General features: G+C 40.6%; 1 protein-coding gene across 1 annotated transcript; it reads right to left on the reverse strand.

Annotated features, from left to right (window-relative positions):
* Positions 1-14551: 14551 nt before the first annotated feature.
* Positions 14552-16057, reverse strand: LOC131461399 (nectin-3-like protein). The gene is made up of 4 exons (XM_058632642.1): positions 15384-16057; positions 15234-15287; positions 14713-14793; positions 14552-14628 (listed from the first exon to the last, which is right to left on the reverse strand). Exons 1-4 carry the CDS (start codon positions 15957-15959, stop codon positions 14560-14562), a joined length of 780 nt encoding a protein of 259 aa, XP_058488625.1. The 5' UTR covers positions 15960-16057; the 3' UTR covers positions 14552-14559.
* Positions 16058-16446: the final 389 nt, after the last annotated feature.

Below are 16446 nucleotides of genomic sequence, written 5' to 3' on the forward strand. Positions count from 1 at the left end.
TAGCAGTATATTAGTCCAGATATTAGTCCCGTTTTTGGAAAACAATGTGGGAAACAGGGTCTACAAGCTATCTTAAGGAAATTAAATTGAATGCAACTGGACTTGGTTATATGTCTTAATCTGAGATGCAGACAACAAAGGCTCATACCAACTAGCCTACACCTAAATTCCACTATGGGAGGCCATCGAGTGGAAAAGATCTTAGATAAGGCACAAAACCAACTCCTCAATGAGCATGTAAGACAGGTCAATTTCACTATTGAAGGGCTGAAAGAGAAAGCAGACCATTTAGTAGGAAAACTAACATCACTCCTACCTGGTGCTATTTTGGAGAAGGTTGTGGAAAGCCCAACTATCTCAACATCCAAAAAGCAAAGAAATACAGACCAGAAAATTCCATAACCTACAATCCTGAAACAATAACAACACCAATGACTCAGAAATACTTACTTGGAGGCAAAAGTCCAACCATCCAACACAGAATGAAACATAAAACAGATGGGTAAAGAACATGTCTTACAGGGAACTTAACCACCCTGAGAAAGAGGTCCTAGCTAAGGGCATGAACTTTGCCATGACACCACAACAGTTACCTATAGTTGACTTGGTTACAGCTACAGAATCGGCTATCAGGAAAAACAACATAACTGAAACCGAAGTCGATTGGCTACAAAAAGGAAGGCAATAGAATGTCTACAACATTTACAAAAAGAAGGTATCATTGACAAGAAACAATACTACCGTCTTTATCCCCAGGACACAATCCCTTGCCTATATGGACTCCCAAAGATCCATAAAGAAGGGACTCCTCTCAGACCCATTGTCAGCAGCATCAACTCGTTCACGTACAACATAGCTAAGCATATTGCAAACATACTGGCACCCCTGGTGGGCAACACACCACACCACATCCAAAACTCCATTAACTTCATGAGCAAAATCCATCCATCCGTCATCTACCGCTTTAGCCTCCACCAGAGGGTCCTGGGGTGTGCTGTGTCTATCTCAGCTGACATTGGGCGATAGGCGCGGTACACCCTGGACAGTTCGCCAGTCCTGAAAAAAATCTGAAATCTAAAAATGGATCCTGATGAAACCATGGTATCCTATGATGTGACTTATTTGTTCACCTGTATTCCAACTATGGAGGTTTTGGAAACAAACTATTACAGTCAGTTCATGTTCCCTTGCCTAGTCAAGGGAACACAAACTGATGAAGCCTCTTGGATGAGAGGTGAAACGTCTTCAAAGACATATAACCAAGTCCAGTTGCATTCGATTCAATTTCCTTAAGATAACTATGACCTGGATGAATGAGAGCATTCACAGACAGGGTCTACAAGCATTACCAATAATCAGAGCATGTATCCTGATGCCGTAAATATCATAGCAGGGGATTTTAATCATGCAGACTTTAAAGGCAGCACTCCCTAAATTCTACCAGCATGATAATGTTTGCATGCAAAAGTCCCTTAAGACAAAAAAGTCTTAGGTGAGAGGAGGATGACACTTTAGCAGAAGAAGCACAACGACAAAATTATAAGGGACTAATACAGAGTTGTGTTCATACAGAGATATTGGTCAGATCCAATATTGCAGTATAAACCCAACAACTCTATATTAATTCCTTTATCACAAGTGGATTACACAGACATGATGAGATGAGTCATGAGATATTGGTCATATCCAACATCGCAGTATAGACCCAACATATCTAATATATTTATTGACATTTTCTTATATATACATATACACTTGTATGTATACACACAATTCTATCAAATATGTAGACTTGTGCCTCATTAATGCTGTGGTACAAGTGTTATAAACAAAACAAAACCAAATTGCAAACAAACAATACATACCACAAATGTCATCTTCTCAGCAATAAACATTCTGTGCATAATTTAATTATCTATTATGATTCCAGCTATTTGAACTCATTAATCCTGTTACAAGGGTTACTTGGTAATAAGGGCTACTTATTCCTCTTCATTATCATTTGCTAGATCAATAATTTTTACAAACACAATTAAATGGTTCCCATATCTTTTCAAACATATCCTGCATTCCTTTTTGTATGTACATCAGTCTCTGCAAAGGAAAAGTTGTCAACATTTGCCTCACCCAATATATAACTCTTGGCCTGCTGGTCTTCTTTCAGAACATTGCAATTTATCTTTTGGCATGCAAAAGACACAAGTCTATTATTGTTTACTCAATTTTGTTATAATTTTGACCTTTTGGGTAAAGTCATAAGACAAAGGAGTACAAGATCCATTAGAATGCTTTTTGAAATCATTATTTCCATTGCTTTTTTTAACCTCCTCCCAAAAGCCACAAACAAGATTCAAGATTCAAGAAAACTTTATCAATCCTAAAGGGAAAATGCTCTGCAACAGTAGTAAAGCAAGGGAGAAAGTGGCTCAGGTCACAGTGTCTCCACCAGAGGTTGCGCTAGACTTTTTCGTTGTCTGTCATTTTGACTGACAGGGTCATAAAAATCCCGTCATAATCTGTTTTTACCGGTCACTTTAATTTTTTAAATGGTAATAAATAATCTGTGCTCTGCTGCCGCACTGGAAACTGGAATTACAAGCGCCTCTTCAGCCAAAGTTTTGAAATCAGGGAACATTTCTCCAAGTAAAGTGATCAGAAGTCGGCAAGACTCTCTGAACGAGGGGTTTCCTGATCCTGCAAGCACCCGCTTCAGCGGTCGGAAATCCCGCAGCATGAGCTCCTTCTGCACCAGTGGATCAGCTGCACCGGCCTCCTGTCCATAGCTCTTTAACCCGCTGTCAGCACCACCCGGATAGTGAGATGCATTGGGCTGAGTTTGTCCTTCATCTTCATCTGCATCTTTTTTCACCTCTTTTTATCAACATCGGGCTTTTTAAAGAAACTTCTGACACTCAACTGCTGTGACATTTTTCTTCTTTTCTACTTTTCTTCTTCTACAAGAGCCATTACTGTAATATGCTCTTCGCCACCAAGTGGTCAGGGGTGTGAATTGCAATCTGTCAAAATGACGGATGGCCCTCAGATTTTGAAAAAAACGGTCAATGACGGAAAATATTTGGTTAACGCGACCCCTGGTCTCCACTGTCCCTCCCGCGACTGGAGGTAGATACATTAAACAGTTTGATGGCCAGCGGAAGAAAAGACTCCCTCAGGCATTCAGTGTTACATAAGTCTGTTGCTGAAGTTGCTTCTGTGTGGGGTTAGCACCTGATGGAGAGGGTGAGTACTGTTGTTCAGGATACTATGCAGTTTGCACAGCATCCTCCTCTCAGACACCACCACCAAAGAGTCGAGTTGGACCCCCAGGACGGAGCCAGCCTTCCTGATGATCCTGCTGATCTTGTTGGCGTCTGCTGCCCTCAGCCTGCTGCCCCAGCACACAAGCCCAAAAAAGGCGCTGGCTACCACCGACTGGTAGAACATTCGCAGCATGATGTTACAGACATTGAAGGACCTGAGCCTCCTGAGGAAATAGTCGGCACTGCCCCTTCTTGTGCACAGCCTCGTTGTTCTTGGCCCAGTCCAGTTTGTTTCCAGAAATGGGGAAAGAACAGTTCCCTGTGGTGCCCCAGTGCTGCTGAGCACAGTGTCAGACACACAGTCCTGCAGTTTGACATATTGTGGTTGACCAGTACCTGCACAGTAAAATCAGCATACCCAAATTAACACTGTAAGAGTTGATCTTAACACTTTTAAAGTGTCTTTATGGGTCCACACCTGAGAGTGTTAATTTAACACTTTTTTGAGTGTTGGTAACTTTAAACTAAGTTAGTGTAAATTTGACACTTTTTGCCCTAACCCACTTTTTGCTTGCTAACATCAACCAGTGTTAGTTTTTTATAACACTTCTATGCAGTGTTAGGAATTAACTCTATTAGGGCTATTTCTCAACTACACAAGTGTTACCTCTACAACACTTAAAAGGTGTCAATATAATTATTATATTTACATATATTCCTAAAAAAAATACTTTTAAAATAAACTGCTAACGTAAAAAAAGGTAGTCTTTTATTTTCCAACTTGCACCACAAATAAGAACATGCAACAGTAAGGCACGATGTATGTCCTCTCACTCTCAATCGAGTATTGCTTATAGAACGGTCTAAAATACGTCAGCTGGTCTATGAAAATCACAATATGTTCATTATTTTGCTCTTCTATACAGTACGCATGAAAATGTTCATCGAAGTACAGTGTGTCAACAGCACAGCCTATTATGAAAGCACGTTGTTCATGTATTATGATATTGGGTCAATGACATGACGTGCATATTTTTGTGTCCAAGTCCATTATATAAAAAAACATAATTTAATCTTTTCATGACATCTATCACTTTATTCTTATCAAACCCCGAAGATATCAGGTGATGCAGCTGTCCGAGCAAGTGAGCAGACTAAGAAAATTATTAAAAATGTTATTTTAATAATGATAAACTCAAAATAAAATACTCTGGCATTATTTTATGTTTTTTTTCCCTAATATTAATAGTTTTAAAGCTGCTAAAATAACTGCAAAACTTTTGTCCAGCAATTTACATTTCCTAAATATCAGGGTGGTGCAACCATAAACATTGGACTTTATTTTGAAGTCAAGAGACAATAGCTGTAAATTAAATGTTGCATCAGCTAGAGGAACCCCAGAGAACCTTGGGACTAAGCTAAAAGGTTTGTTGATCTCTGTCAAATACTAATAAAAATAACTACTTTCAACTATATGTAGGTTGGTACACTTTCCATGTCAGTGTGGTACAACCAATGTAAACCAATGTAAAACTAGAAAAAATTATTTTATCATAAAACTCTTTATTTCTATAAAAAGTGTTATGTGTGACCTTCATGACAAGGATGGAACATAATGCTTGCATCCAAACAGAAGCTGTTTAATTTGAGCTTAGTTGCAATTGTCAGGTGGCACAACTGTTAATCAGGTGGCACAACTGCAAGGAATGTCACTATATAATGCTAATCAAAGCGCTAAGGTTATCCATGACACTTCTAGAATGTTTATTAGTTTTGAATGGAAAGATATTACACACTTGAAATCATTTTGCATGTAATTTTTTACATTTTAGATGCCACTATCACTATCAAAATTAGCATGACACAGGGCAAGTATGAACAATGATCCAGCTGACAACTGTGCTTTGATTACGAACGACGCATGCTCCATGGACTTAGTCATAACATCTAGCACATATAGTTTCACCTGCTGGAAAGTTCTACAACAGTTATTATTATTACAGGGTTTCCCCCAGTGCATTATAAGCCTGGTGGGCCGCCAGGGTTTACTTGCCCCCCACCAGGCTAAGAGTTGTTGTTGTTTATTTATTTTAAATCTATTTTTTTTATACACCACAGATTTTTCTAAACCAGGGTTCAAGGCAGCTGCGCCCCCATGTAATCGGCGAGCGCTCCCTTGTCCATGTGCTGATTGAAACTCAAGTCACACCATCAAATATGTCATTATTACGGTTACATTGTTCTTGTCAATAAAGATGTTATATTTAGGGATGCACCGATAATTCGGCGGTCGAAACACAGCGAGTACACTGTGGAACAGCACCTATTAAATCCAGGAAGGTCTCTTTGCGCTAAAGCGAAACTTGGCTGCATACGGAGCAGATTATGAACTCCCTGCGACATTGACTTCACATCAGAGAACATTCTCTCTCTTTGAGCAGTTAACAAAAGAGATCAGCTCATCGGATGCATCTGTTATTACCCTAAAGAGATATTTCACCGCTGGGAAGATGAATGTCTATTAAGAATGGGTCATCTATGGAGTAGAAATGTGAAATAATATTTGAAGAAAGTGCCTTCTTGGCTGAGAAAGGCATAAAAGTGTATTTTTCGCTCATGTACACAACTGACAACAACTCCCAGAATGCTTTGCGCTCGCTTTGCGAGAGTCTCGCGCTGTCCTATGTCACTCCCAGAATGCACAGCGCTCACCTGCCCCGCAAGCCGAGATCACACTGAACAACACTGCGAGCGTACACAACATTCACGTGACGAATTCATTGTCACATCCAACTATTCGCGTTTTTCTATCGACATGGTGCAAAATTGCTTCGTTACCGTGATGTACATCTCATACAATGAAAGGATCAAACGTAAGTTTCCACCATTTACCGCTGAACAACCCGGAGCGGTGCAAACAATGGCTGCGGGCTATAAACCACCCGCATTTTGGAGAGGACACTGCCAAGGAGAAACTGAAAAACCAGAGGATTTGCCGTCTCCATTTCAAGCCGGAAGATTTCGAACTAAATGTCTTGGGAATGAAAAGACCCGCTCTGAAAGAAACCGCTATTCCGTCAGTATTCACCGACCCAGATGAACAGCCCGGATCATCTAAGCGCATGCGCGTATAGGTAAGACTGTCGATAATACTCTATTTCAGATCACGTATTATAAGTTTGATATAGTTGTCGGCAGTAAAGCAGCACATTTATCGTAATGTTTCCCTACAGTAAGTGACGTTAGATGGTTAATGACATATCATTTGTATCTACGTTAGCTGTTAGAAAAGTAAAGTCGTGTTGTTTATCGAATTATTCATAATGTTAGTCAACATTCAACGTTTGTCTTCACGCAACGGCCATTTCAGTGTGTTTACATCTAACGTTACTAATTTCAGACTCCAGTTACGTCTGCTGCTGCGTTACTGTCGGTGGAAGATCCAACTACGAGTGGACAGGGCACATCAACACAGACTGGACCTGCGCCCTCCACACCAACGACTACACCAAAAGTCCTGATGACATCAACACCAGTTAAAATGCCTCCCTCAGACCAACAACAACCTGTAAGTTTCTGAAAAGCAACTTCACAATGTAGGCTCAAATAGATTGTTTTTTACAACGTTGTTACTTCCAAAAGTTGCCAGTTATTGAGCAGTTAAACTTGACAGTATATAATATATTCAGAAGTAATAATAAATGAAATCTGATATCAATTACTTGGATTTATAATAGTTTAATTTAATAGTTGCCTTTGTACATTGGATTATTGTTTAAAATCCTTATGATCCTGCTTTTAATTTGTTATATTCCTTCTACATTTATCTTTTGCACACAGGGCCACTGGAGGTCTTCCACAGCGCTCTCCTGAAATACATCCCCAAAAGACAGGCTTTCTCTTTCCAGGGAATGAGGGAGCGATGTCATCTTGCCATCCTGGAGCACAATGAAAATGTAGTGAAGAGGAAGCAAGCCACAACCATGGAAGGTGTGTTACCATTACATTCCATGTCATTTAGCAGATGCTGTTATCCAAAGCGACTTACAATAAGTGCATTTCCACATTTGGGTACAAACAACAGCTAGAAGTTAGTAAGTGTATAGCACAGTGAAATATTTGCTTAGATTTTATGATTAATTATATTCCCCTTTCTTTACAGGAGATCCACGTTTTAATCTTGTGTTCTGCAAGAGATCAAAACAGTGGGTCTTGAAGAAAATCTTCATTCCACACACATCGCACTTCTTGGAAACACTGATGCAGAGTGTCATGGACAGAAGACGAAACCCCATGATAATGTACAAAGCTCCCACCTCCTCACTTGCCCTGCCACAGCCTGTACTGCTACCACCAAACATTGCACCCACACCTAAACCATTGAAGGATGCTGCGGTGACTTCATTCAGAAGCCGCTTCGGAGACTGACAGACTCCAGCTGGGCGCCAGTCACATTCTGCTGCTTTTGTTTTTACATTTATTTTTGGCATAGCTTTATGTTTGTAAATTGTACAGGACTTTTTTTGAGATTGTTATTTATTATTTTGTACTTTCATGAAGTTTTGCCTTTAGTGAATTAAAAAATATATTTCCATTTCACTTTGCATTGCACTTCTGTGTACACCAAATGTCAACAGTATATAGACTTGTGGTAGGAGGCTGAACAAATCCAGATTTTGGGGCTGAAACTACTGATTACTTTCAATTAATATGTTGCTTACTTACTCAATGTATCAATTATTTGGTCCATCCCTAAGTCATTTGCAGTCATATTACTATCCCACACAATTATAATCAAATAATATATATATAATAGTCAAATAAAAAAAAGGTAATTCCCTGGCTTTTTGCAGAGCTTGGTGATGAGCTGACTTTTTGAATCAGGTGTTTTGGAGCAGGGAGACATCTAAAACATGCAGAGCACAGGGTCCCCAGTACCAGGATTGAGAAAAACTTTAGAAAAGACCATTGGTTAGCAGCTCTGCTTCTGAAGTGTTTGTCATCAAAATGAAATCACTTACTATAAAACATGTACTATAATGGAGGAAAAGTAGGGGCTGAGAAATACACCTCAATCAATATGAATTTTTATTTTTATTTAAAAAATAAAATATAAGAATAATAATAACAACAATAACAATACTGTGAGTCGTATTACAGTGGTTAGTAGTGGTGGTTAGCACTGTTGCCTCACAGCAAGAAGGTGCTGGGTTAAATTCCTGGTCTGGGACCTTTCTGTGTGGAGTTTGCATGTTCTCCCCATGTCTGCGTGGGTTTCCCCTGGGCTCTCCAGTTTCCTCCCACCATCAAAACATGTTAGAATGTTAGTTACATTCGGTCAGGTTGGTCCCTTGTGGCGGCGCGCTCAGTCGCAGCGGCTCTCTGATCAACCCTCCATCTGACCTCGACATCTCGTTGTACAATACCAGTATGATGACAATAAAGTTGCTTTCCTTTCCTTTCCTATCTCCATACACCCATACTTGGACAAGTAGGTCTCAGTCATTCTCTAGCCAACTTTGCATTATTAATAAAGAGTCTCAAAGTACAAGTTTGGTTTCTTAGCCTTTAGATAGTGAGAAAGTGGTCTTCAATAATCTCATGAATGCTGGAGTCATACTGAAGTTACTCCCTGTTGTGAGAGACAAAGAGGTAATGACTGTATCTCCATAGACCCATACTTGGCCAAGTAGGTCTCAGTCATTCTCTAGCCAATTTTGCATTTTTGATAAAGTTTCTCGAAAGAACAAGTTGGTTGTTTTCGCCTTTAGATACTGAACAAGTGGTCTTCAATAATCTCATGAATGCTGGTGTCTTACTAAAGTAACCACCTTTTGTGTGAGACAAAGAGGTCATGACTGTATCTCAATACACCCATAGTTTGCCAAACAGGTCTCAGTCATTGTCTAGCCAACTTTGCATTTTAAATAAAGGGTCTAAAAGGTACAAGTTGGGTGTTTTAGACCTAAAATACTGAGAAGGTGGTCTTCAATAATCTCATGAATGCTGGAATCATACTGACGTTATTCCATGTTGTGTGAGACAAAGAGGTCATGACTGTATCTCCATACACCCATACTTGGACAAGTAGGTCTCAGTCATTCTCTAGCCAACTTTGCATTATTAATAAAGAGTCTCAAAGTACAAATTTGGTTTTTTTGCCTTTAGATACTGAGCAAGTGGTCTTCAATAATCTCATGAATGCTGGAGTCATACTAAAGTAACCACCTTTTGTGTGAGACAAAGAGGTCATGACTGTATCTCCATACACCCAAACTTGGCCAAGTACGTCTCAGTCATTCTCTCGCCAACTTTGCATTTTTAATAAAGGGTATCAAAGATAAAAGTTGGGTGTTTTAGCCTTTAGATACTGAGAAAGTGGTCTTCAGTATGACTCCAGCATTCATGAGATTATTGAAGTTACCCCCTTTTGTGTGAGAGAAAGAGGTCATGGCTGTACCACCATACACCCATATTTGGCCAAACAGGTCTCAGTCATTCTGTAGCCAACTTTGAATTTTTAATAAAGGGTCTCAAAGGTACAAGTTGGGTGTTTTAGCGTTTAGATACTGCGAAAGTGGTCTTCAATAATCCAATGAATGCTGGCGTCATACTTAAAATACTTCCTGTTGTGTGAGACAAAGAGGTCATGACTGTATCTCCATACACCCATATTTGGCCAAACAGGTCTCAGTCATTATGTAGCCAACTTTGCATTTTTAATAAAGGGTCTAAAATGTACAAGTTGGGTGTTTTAACCTTTAGATACTGCGAAAATGGTCCTTAATAATCTCATGAAACAAAGGACAAAGGGGTTATGACTGTATCTCCATAAAGCATTTTATGGAGATACAGTCAGCATTTTGTCAAAGATATGATCGGCACTATCCATGCGGATGATTTATTGTCATGACGAATCTGCAAATAAATGATCAGAGTAACGACCAACACTGATGTTCCATTGACGATGTTACCGAGGGGAGTTGACCCCCAACGGGGCCTGCTCCCGCCCGCCATCCCACTCGCCCGGTCGATGGTCGGGGCTAGGCTGGAGCCTCATCAGGGGCCTCATGTACAAAGGTCGCGTAAGCACAAAAACGTGGCGTATATCCTTTTCCACGCTCACGTTCAGATGTATGAAACATTATAAACATTTGTTTATATGTCCCGCTTTTTGGCCATGAATGCACACAACCTCTCAAGATTTCCTGCGAACAAAATCTCTTTGTTTCATTGGACTGGATTTATCAGATTAAAGTAAGTAAAGTGTCTTTTATATTTCTGTTTGAAAGTTTTTTTTATTTATGTTATTTGTTTATAGTCACACAAGGACAGTAAGGATGTGGACTCAGGAGGCTGCTGGGGCACTGCAGGACTGCTTTGAGACAATAGACTGGGATGTACTCTGTGAACCACACGGGGAGGACATCGACGACATGACGGATTGCATCACAGAATACATCAGGTTCTGTGAACACACCACCACACCTACCCAGATTGTTCACTGCTTCCACAACAGCAAGCCATTGATTACCAGTGATTTGAAAACACTCCTCACCAAGAAGAAGAGGTCCTTCAGGTTTAGTGACAGAGAGGAGCGTGCAGCATGAGCTCAGGGAGATGATGAGGGGTGTGAAGACAGCTACAGGAGGGAGATGAAGGCCAAACTCCAGCAGAACAATGTGAGGGATCTGTGGACTGGGATGAAACAGATCGCTGGATGTAAAGTGAAGGGCAACCAACCATCTGGCGGTCTGGAGAGAGCCAACAAGCTGAATGGCTTCTCTAACAGGTTTAGCTCGCAGCCTTCCAGCCCCCCAGCCTGAGTCTGGAGAGAGTCCCAGTGCTGTAGAAGAAGTACTGTCTTGTTCCTGTCCCGAAAAAGTCAACTCCAATCGGACCTCAATGACTACCGACCAGTTGCCCTCACAACGCATGTGATGAAGGTGCTGGAGAGGCTGGTCTTGGCCCACATGAGGCAGCGGGTGAAGGAGCTGCTAGACCCTCTACAGTTTGCTTACCAGCCCAATCTGGGAGTTGACAACGCTGTCATCTATCTGCTGCAACATGCCCATTCCCACCTGGATAGTGGTGGCAGCACTGTGAGAATCACAGTCTTTGATGTCTCCAGCGCTTTCAACACTATCCAGCCACTGCTGCTGGGTGAAAAGCTGCGGGTGGAGTTGACACCTCCATTGTCTCTTGGATTACTGACTACCTGACAGGCAGGCGACAGTTTGTCTGTCTGGGAAGTGTGCTGTCTGATGCGGTGGTCAGTGATACAGGAGCTCCACAGGGGACTGTGCTGTCCCATTTCATTTCATTTTCACCTTATAAACCACATATATTTTCAGTACAACTCTGAGTCATGTCACTTACAGAAATTCTCTGATGACTCGGCTGTTGTTGGGTGTATAAGTGGGGGAAGGGGAGTACAGAGCAGTGGTGGATGACTTTGTAGAGTGGGCTGGATGCAATCACCTGAGGCTGAATGTCAACAAGACCAGAGAGATGGTGATTGACTTCAGGAGGAAGAGGACGGCCTTACAGCGACTGTGTGTTCTGGACGAGGATGTGGAGGTGGTTGAGGACTACAAGTACCTGGGTGTAGTCATCGTTCCTGCCACAAGCTATCACAATGTACAATAACTCATATCTGTCTGAGTCAACTCACAACTCACTGCTGTATAGTTCTGTTTTTACATACCTGCTCACTGCCACATTGTTTTTCCACTCTCACTCTTTTCCTGTTTTTATATTTTATATTCTGTATATTTGATATTCTTTAATTTAATTTAATTTAATTTAATTTAATTTAATTTAATTTTATTCTATTTAAACTACCTGCATTTTTACGTTTATACTTCTGCTGCTGTAACAAGACTAAATCTATTCTATTCTATTCTATTCTATGTGGCACCAGAGGAGAAGACGTTGTTTCACTGTTAGTGCAACACCATCATCGTCCTCAGTTATTTCCAAACCCCCGATGCAGTGGAAGGAATCTCCTGAGAAAAAATCTCCTGTGTAAGTGACAATACTTTCCTCCACAATCCAAAGCAACACATAGAACTCCCAAGTGTGGACAAGAACTCGAAATTGAATGTTTTGTGTTTGACAGCCAAATGTTCAAGACATCCACGTGTTGTGTACAATATTTTGTCTTTTGGATACTGATCACCTAGATCCAGGCTATTCAATTGGCGGCGTCCGGGCCGGGTCCATCCCCTGAGGAATTTTGTACTGGCTCTTAGAGTGTACTGTAATTATTACATTTGGATAGTCATAGTCATGTGCTATATGAGACTAATTGTATATTCTCTCGTGCAGTAAGAGGTGGTATGTGCACGTTTAACACTCAAACTACCAGAATGCTCATTCTGACCGTCATATTCTATGACGACATCTCCTCGTCCCCTCGCACCGCACAGACACACACACATACGCACACACACGATCCTGTAAGTATACTGACGCACTGGATTCACTGTAATATAAATTGTAGCCGTAATATATTATTTATTTAATCCAATCAGAATATATGAATACAGGTCTAATCGGTGTGTGCCTCACTTTGTGTGCAGCCAGCACACAAAGTTGTTTCTTCAACAAATTTTAACTTTTGAATGTTTTACAATGCTCATTTGGGGAGCTTTGGACAAATTGCGATCCAACTTGCCGTCTCATGTTATTAGAAGTCGTAGACAACATTACATGGAGCAGATCATATTATTTATAGTCAAACCTATAACATACCTGGTTCATTCGAGGGAGGAATGGCAACAGATCAAGAGGTATCCGGGCGGCTTTGTTCCGAGTGGAATCATTACTCGCGCGCATTCATTTGCCGGACATTTCGGTCATTAAAAACTTTTCTTTCTCTCTCTTCTAGTTTGAAGCGAGCTAGATTTTAGCTTTCTAGCAGTGTAAAAAACAACCAGGAAAGATCATTGCCAGGCAGCAGTGCGCAATCGTCTTCAATCGTGGGAAAATGTAGGAATTATGAAATATGACTCCCGTCTATAACGCATAGTGGTCAATCTTATCAGCGATTCTAGGTATAAATAATAAAATAAATTTGGTGTTCCCTGTCACTTAAAAGAGTGCAATCTTAAATATCTGTTATATGGATGACCATGGATCGTGGATCGTGGATGCGCCTACTGCCATGGCCCTGCCCGACACCCACCACTATTAGTGCTAATATTAGTCATATCTCTGTTACATACGTTTCACTACTATTATTGTAATGCATTACTACATACTATCCTAACTGTTAACCACGACTGCTGTTTTACTAGTAATCACATTTCCATTATGTGCATTTCATCATTATTGCTGTAATACCTCCTTATGTATCTTCATTACTGTTAACCAGCTATTATAATTGTATGCATTGTGATCTTGTTGATCTGCTCTGTACATGCGACATCTATTGCACGTCTGTCCATCCTGGGAGAGGGATCCCTTTGGCTCTTCCTGAGGTCTCTTCCACATTTTCTTTTTGGGGTTTTCCTCACCCGAATTGAGGGTCAAAGGACAGAGAGCGTCATCTATACAGATTGTAAAGCCCTCCGAGGCAAACTGTGATTTGTGAATTTGGGCTATACAAATAAATTTTTATTTGATTTGATTTAGTTATTTAGTTATTAAAAATGCAAAGTTGGCAAGAGAATGGCTGAGACCTGTTTGGTCAAATATGGGTGTATGGAGATACAGTCATGACACCTTTGTTTCACACAACAGGAAGTAACTCGAGCATTCATGAGATTATTGAAGACCACTTTCTCAGTATCTAAAGGCTAAAACACCCAACTTTTACCTTTGAAACCCTTTAAAGACTTAAAACAAACATGAATTCTTCAAGAACATTTATTCTGTTCTCAAGGACGTGACACTTGGATGTCCTTTCCTCCTCTTTAATCGATGAAGGCCAGGTCCAAACATTTTACATAAGTTTGATTAAAGAGGCTGAGACAAACTAAACAAACATGAAATGATCAAAAACATATTTAGGAACTTCACTGTGTCCTCAAGGATATGGCTCCTGGGCATCCTGACTGTTCTCCTTTATGACCTAATCTGAACTGTTTTGAGGTAAAGGTTCATATATATACCAGTCTATAACTCTAATACTTATGTTAACCTTGAACACAGAACTTTAAGGGATTCTTCATCCTTGAACTTTTCTTCCTCTGAAGAACATGGCGCCTGAAAGGATACAAAATATGTGGTTTTCCAATATATCTGTAATGTGGTAAACAGCACTAAAACCTTTGCCATACTGCTCACCTTTGCTTCACAATGCTGTCGTGACCTCCACGTGGGAGGCATTTTTCAAATGTTCTGTGTGCAAGGAACATGACTCCTTAAGATGGGGCACAGGCAGATATTGGTTAATTTATGACTTGATTTCATGCACATTAAATGAAACCAGTTTACTTCCACTCACCGGTTCTTCAGTATCAACCTGATCTCTGTTTCTCATGGATCCATTGTCCTCTGTTTTTTCTAACTGTGAGGAGCACAAATCCTAAAGAGTAGATTTTGTGATTTAGAGGTCATGGACAGAAATCCTCTAAAAAATAACTATACTGTTTGTACACATCGCTAAACCAAGCTTAATACTCATCACCTTGGCTTCAATACAGGCTGTCAGACCCTCCTCAATAGATGCATTCATTGTCCTCTGCAGAGGAGGACAGCACCCGGAGACAAATCATGAGATTTTTTTTATTCAAGGGATAGATAGATAGATGTTGGGATTTTACTCACACTTTAAATGCTGAGATGGTCCTGTCATTCAACAGAATTACATTCAAAGTTTTCCAGCTGCCACACTATGAAATGTATACTAACTACTGGTTTTGCTCCTTAATGACTAGATGACTCCAGAGTTTACAGTGATATACAGCATCCTAAACAGCATGGAGTTAATCATAAAACAGAGACATTAATATGTCAGCTACTCACAGGGTTGGTAGTCTCCATTACCTCATACGAGTTTTCTTCTTCCTCATTCCTGAGCTGCAATGGTGAGCGCAGTAAGAAAGAATATTCTGTTGGCACAAAAGACTAAAACACTCTTACAATTGCAGATTTCTTTAGTTGAACATTCCTCACCTGTTCTATTCCTATGGGCCGATTGATATCTAAGTTTCTCTCAGCCCATAGATTCCTCCTTAACCTTCCATGCCTTTTTCTGCAGCGGTAGTAAATGACTGGGGTGAGCATTACAGTGATGAGCACAGCAACAATAGTTACTGCTGTAGTTCCTGCTGTAGGTCCATGCCTGTCAGTCACTGTTGATGGAGATGTGATATTGAGTACAGGCTCACGGTCTTCAATACCCACTCCTGCTGTAATTTCAGCTGTAGTTCCTGATATAGGTCCATGTCCGTCAGTCACTGTTGATGGAGATGTGATTTTGAGTCTCAGCTCACAGTTTTCCATACCCACACGGTTCTGGACGGTACAGCGGTAGGCTCCAGAGTCCCTCTCTGTGATCTGATCCAAGTATAAGTCCCCTCTTCGAGCATCAACAAAAGCGTCCGGATGCAGCATCCGGTTTCCGCTTCGCTTTTTCCATCTGTATTTAAGCGGTGGAGTGCCTTGTGAGGATTTGCATCTGAGCTTTATATTTGTACCTAACACAGCTTCACCATCCATGTAACATACCGGCTTGTCTGGCCTCTCCATTACAATCAGAAAAATGTATTTAATCTGTTCTCTAGCTGACTTTCTCACCTTACATTGGTATGTTCCAGAATCTGTACGCCTAAGGTCAGTGATGCTTAGAGAAGCATCACCGTCTTGGGGCTCAGGAGATGTAAAGTAGAGCCTGTTCTTTAAAGGGGCATATAAATTATTATGAATGGTACTTTGACTATACTGGAGTATGCGTTTTTCATCTCCCTGCCTGATTGGTGGCACAATGCTCCACTCTATGTCCAGATTTTCCAAATCGTCAGAATCAAGGGTGAACTGACAGTTAAGAGACACATTTCCGTCTCTAGTTCCATAATAGAGATCATTGTCAGATGTTTTTTTTAGAGAATAAGCTTGTTCATGGGTAAGAGCGCATAAGATCATCATGGCAATAGTCCATAGCATGGTGAAATATCCTGGGAGGCAGCAATGTTGATGCACAAGCATAATGTTGTACTTGGATAGGTGGGCTGCAGAT

This window comes from Solea solea, chromosome 6 (assembly GCF_958295425.1).
Source record: "Solea solea chromosome 6, fSolSol10.1, whole genome shotgun sequence".
NCBI classification, from domain to species: Eukaryota; Metazoa; Chordata; class Actinopteri; order Pleuronectiformes; family Soleidae; genus Solea; species Solea solea.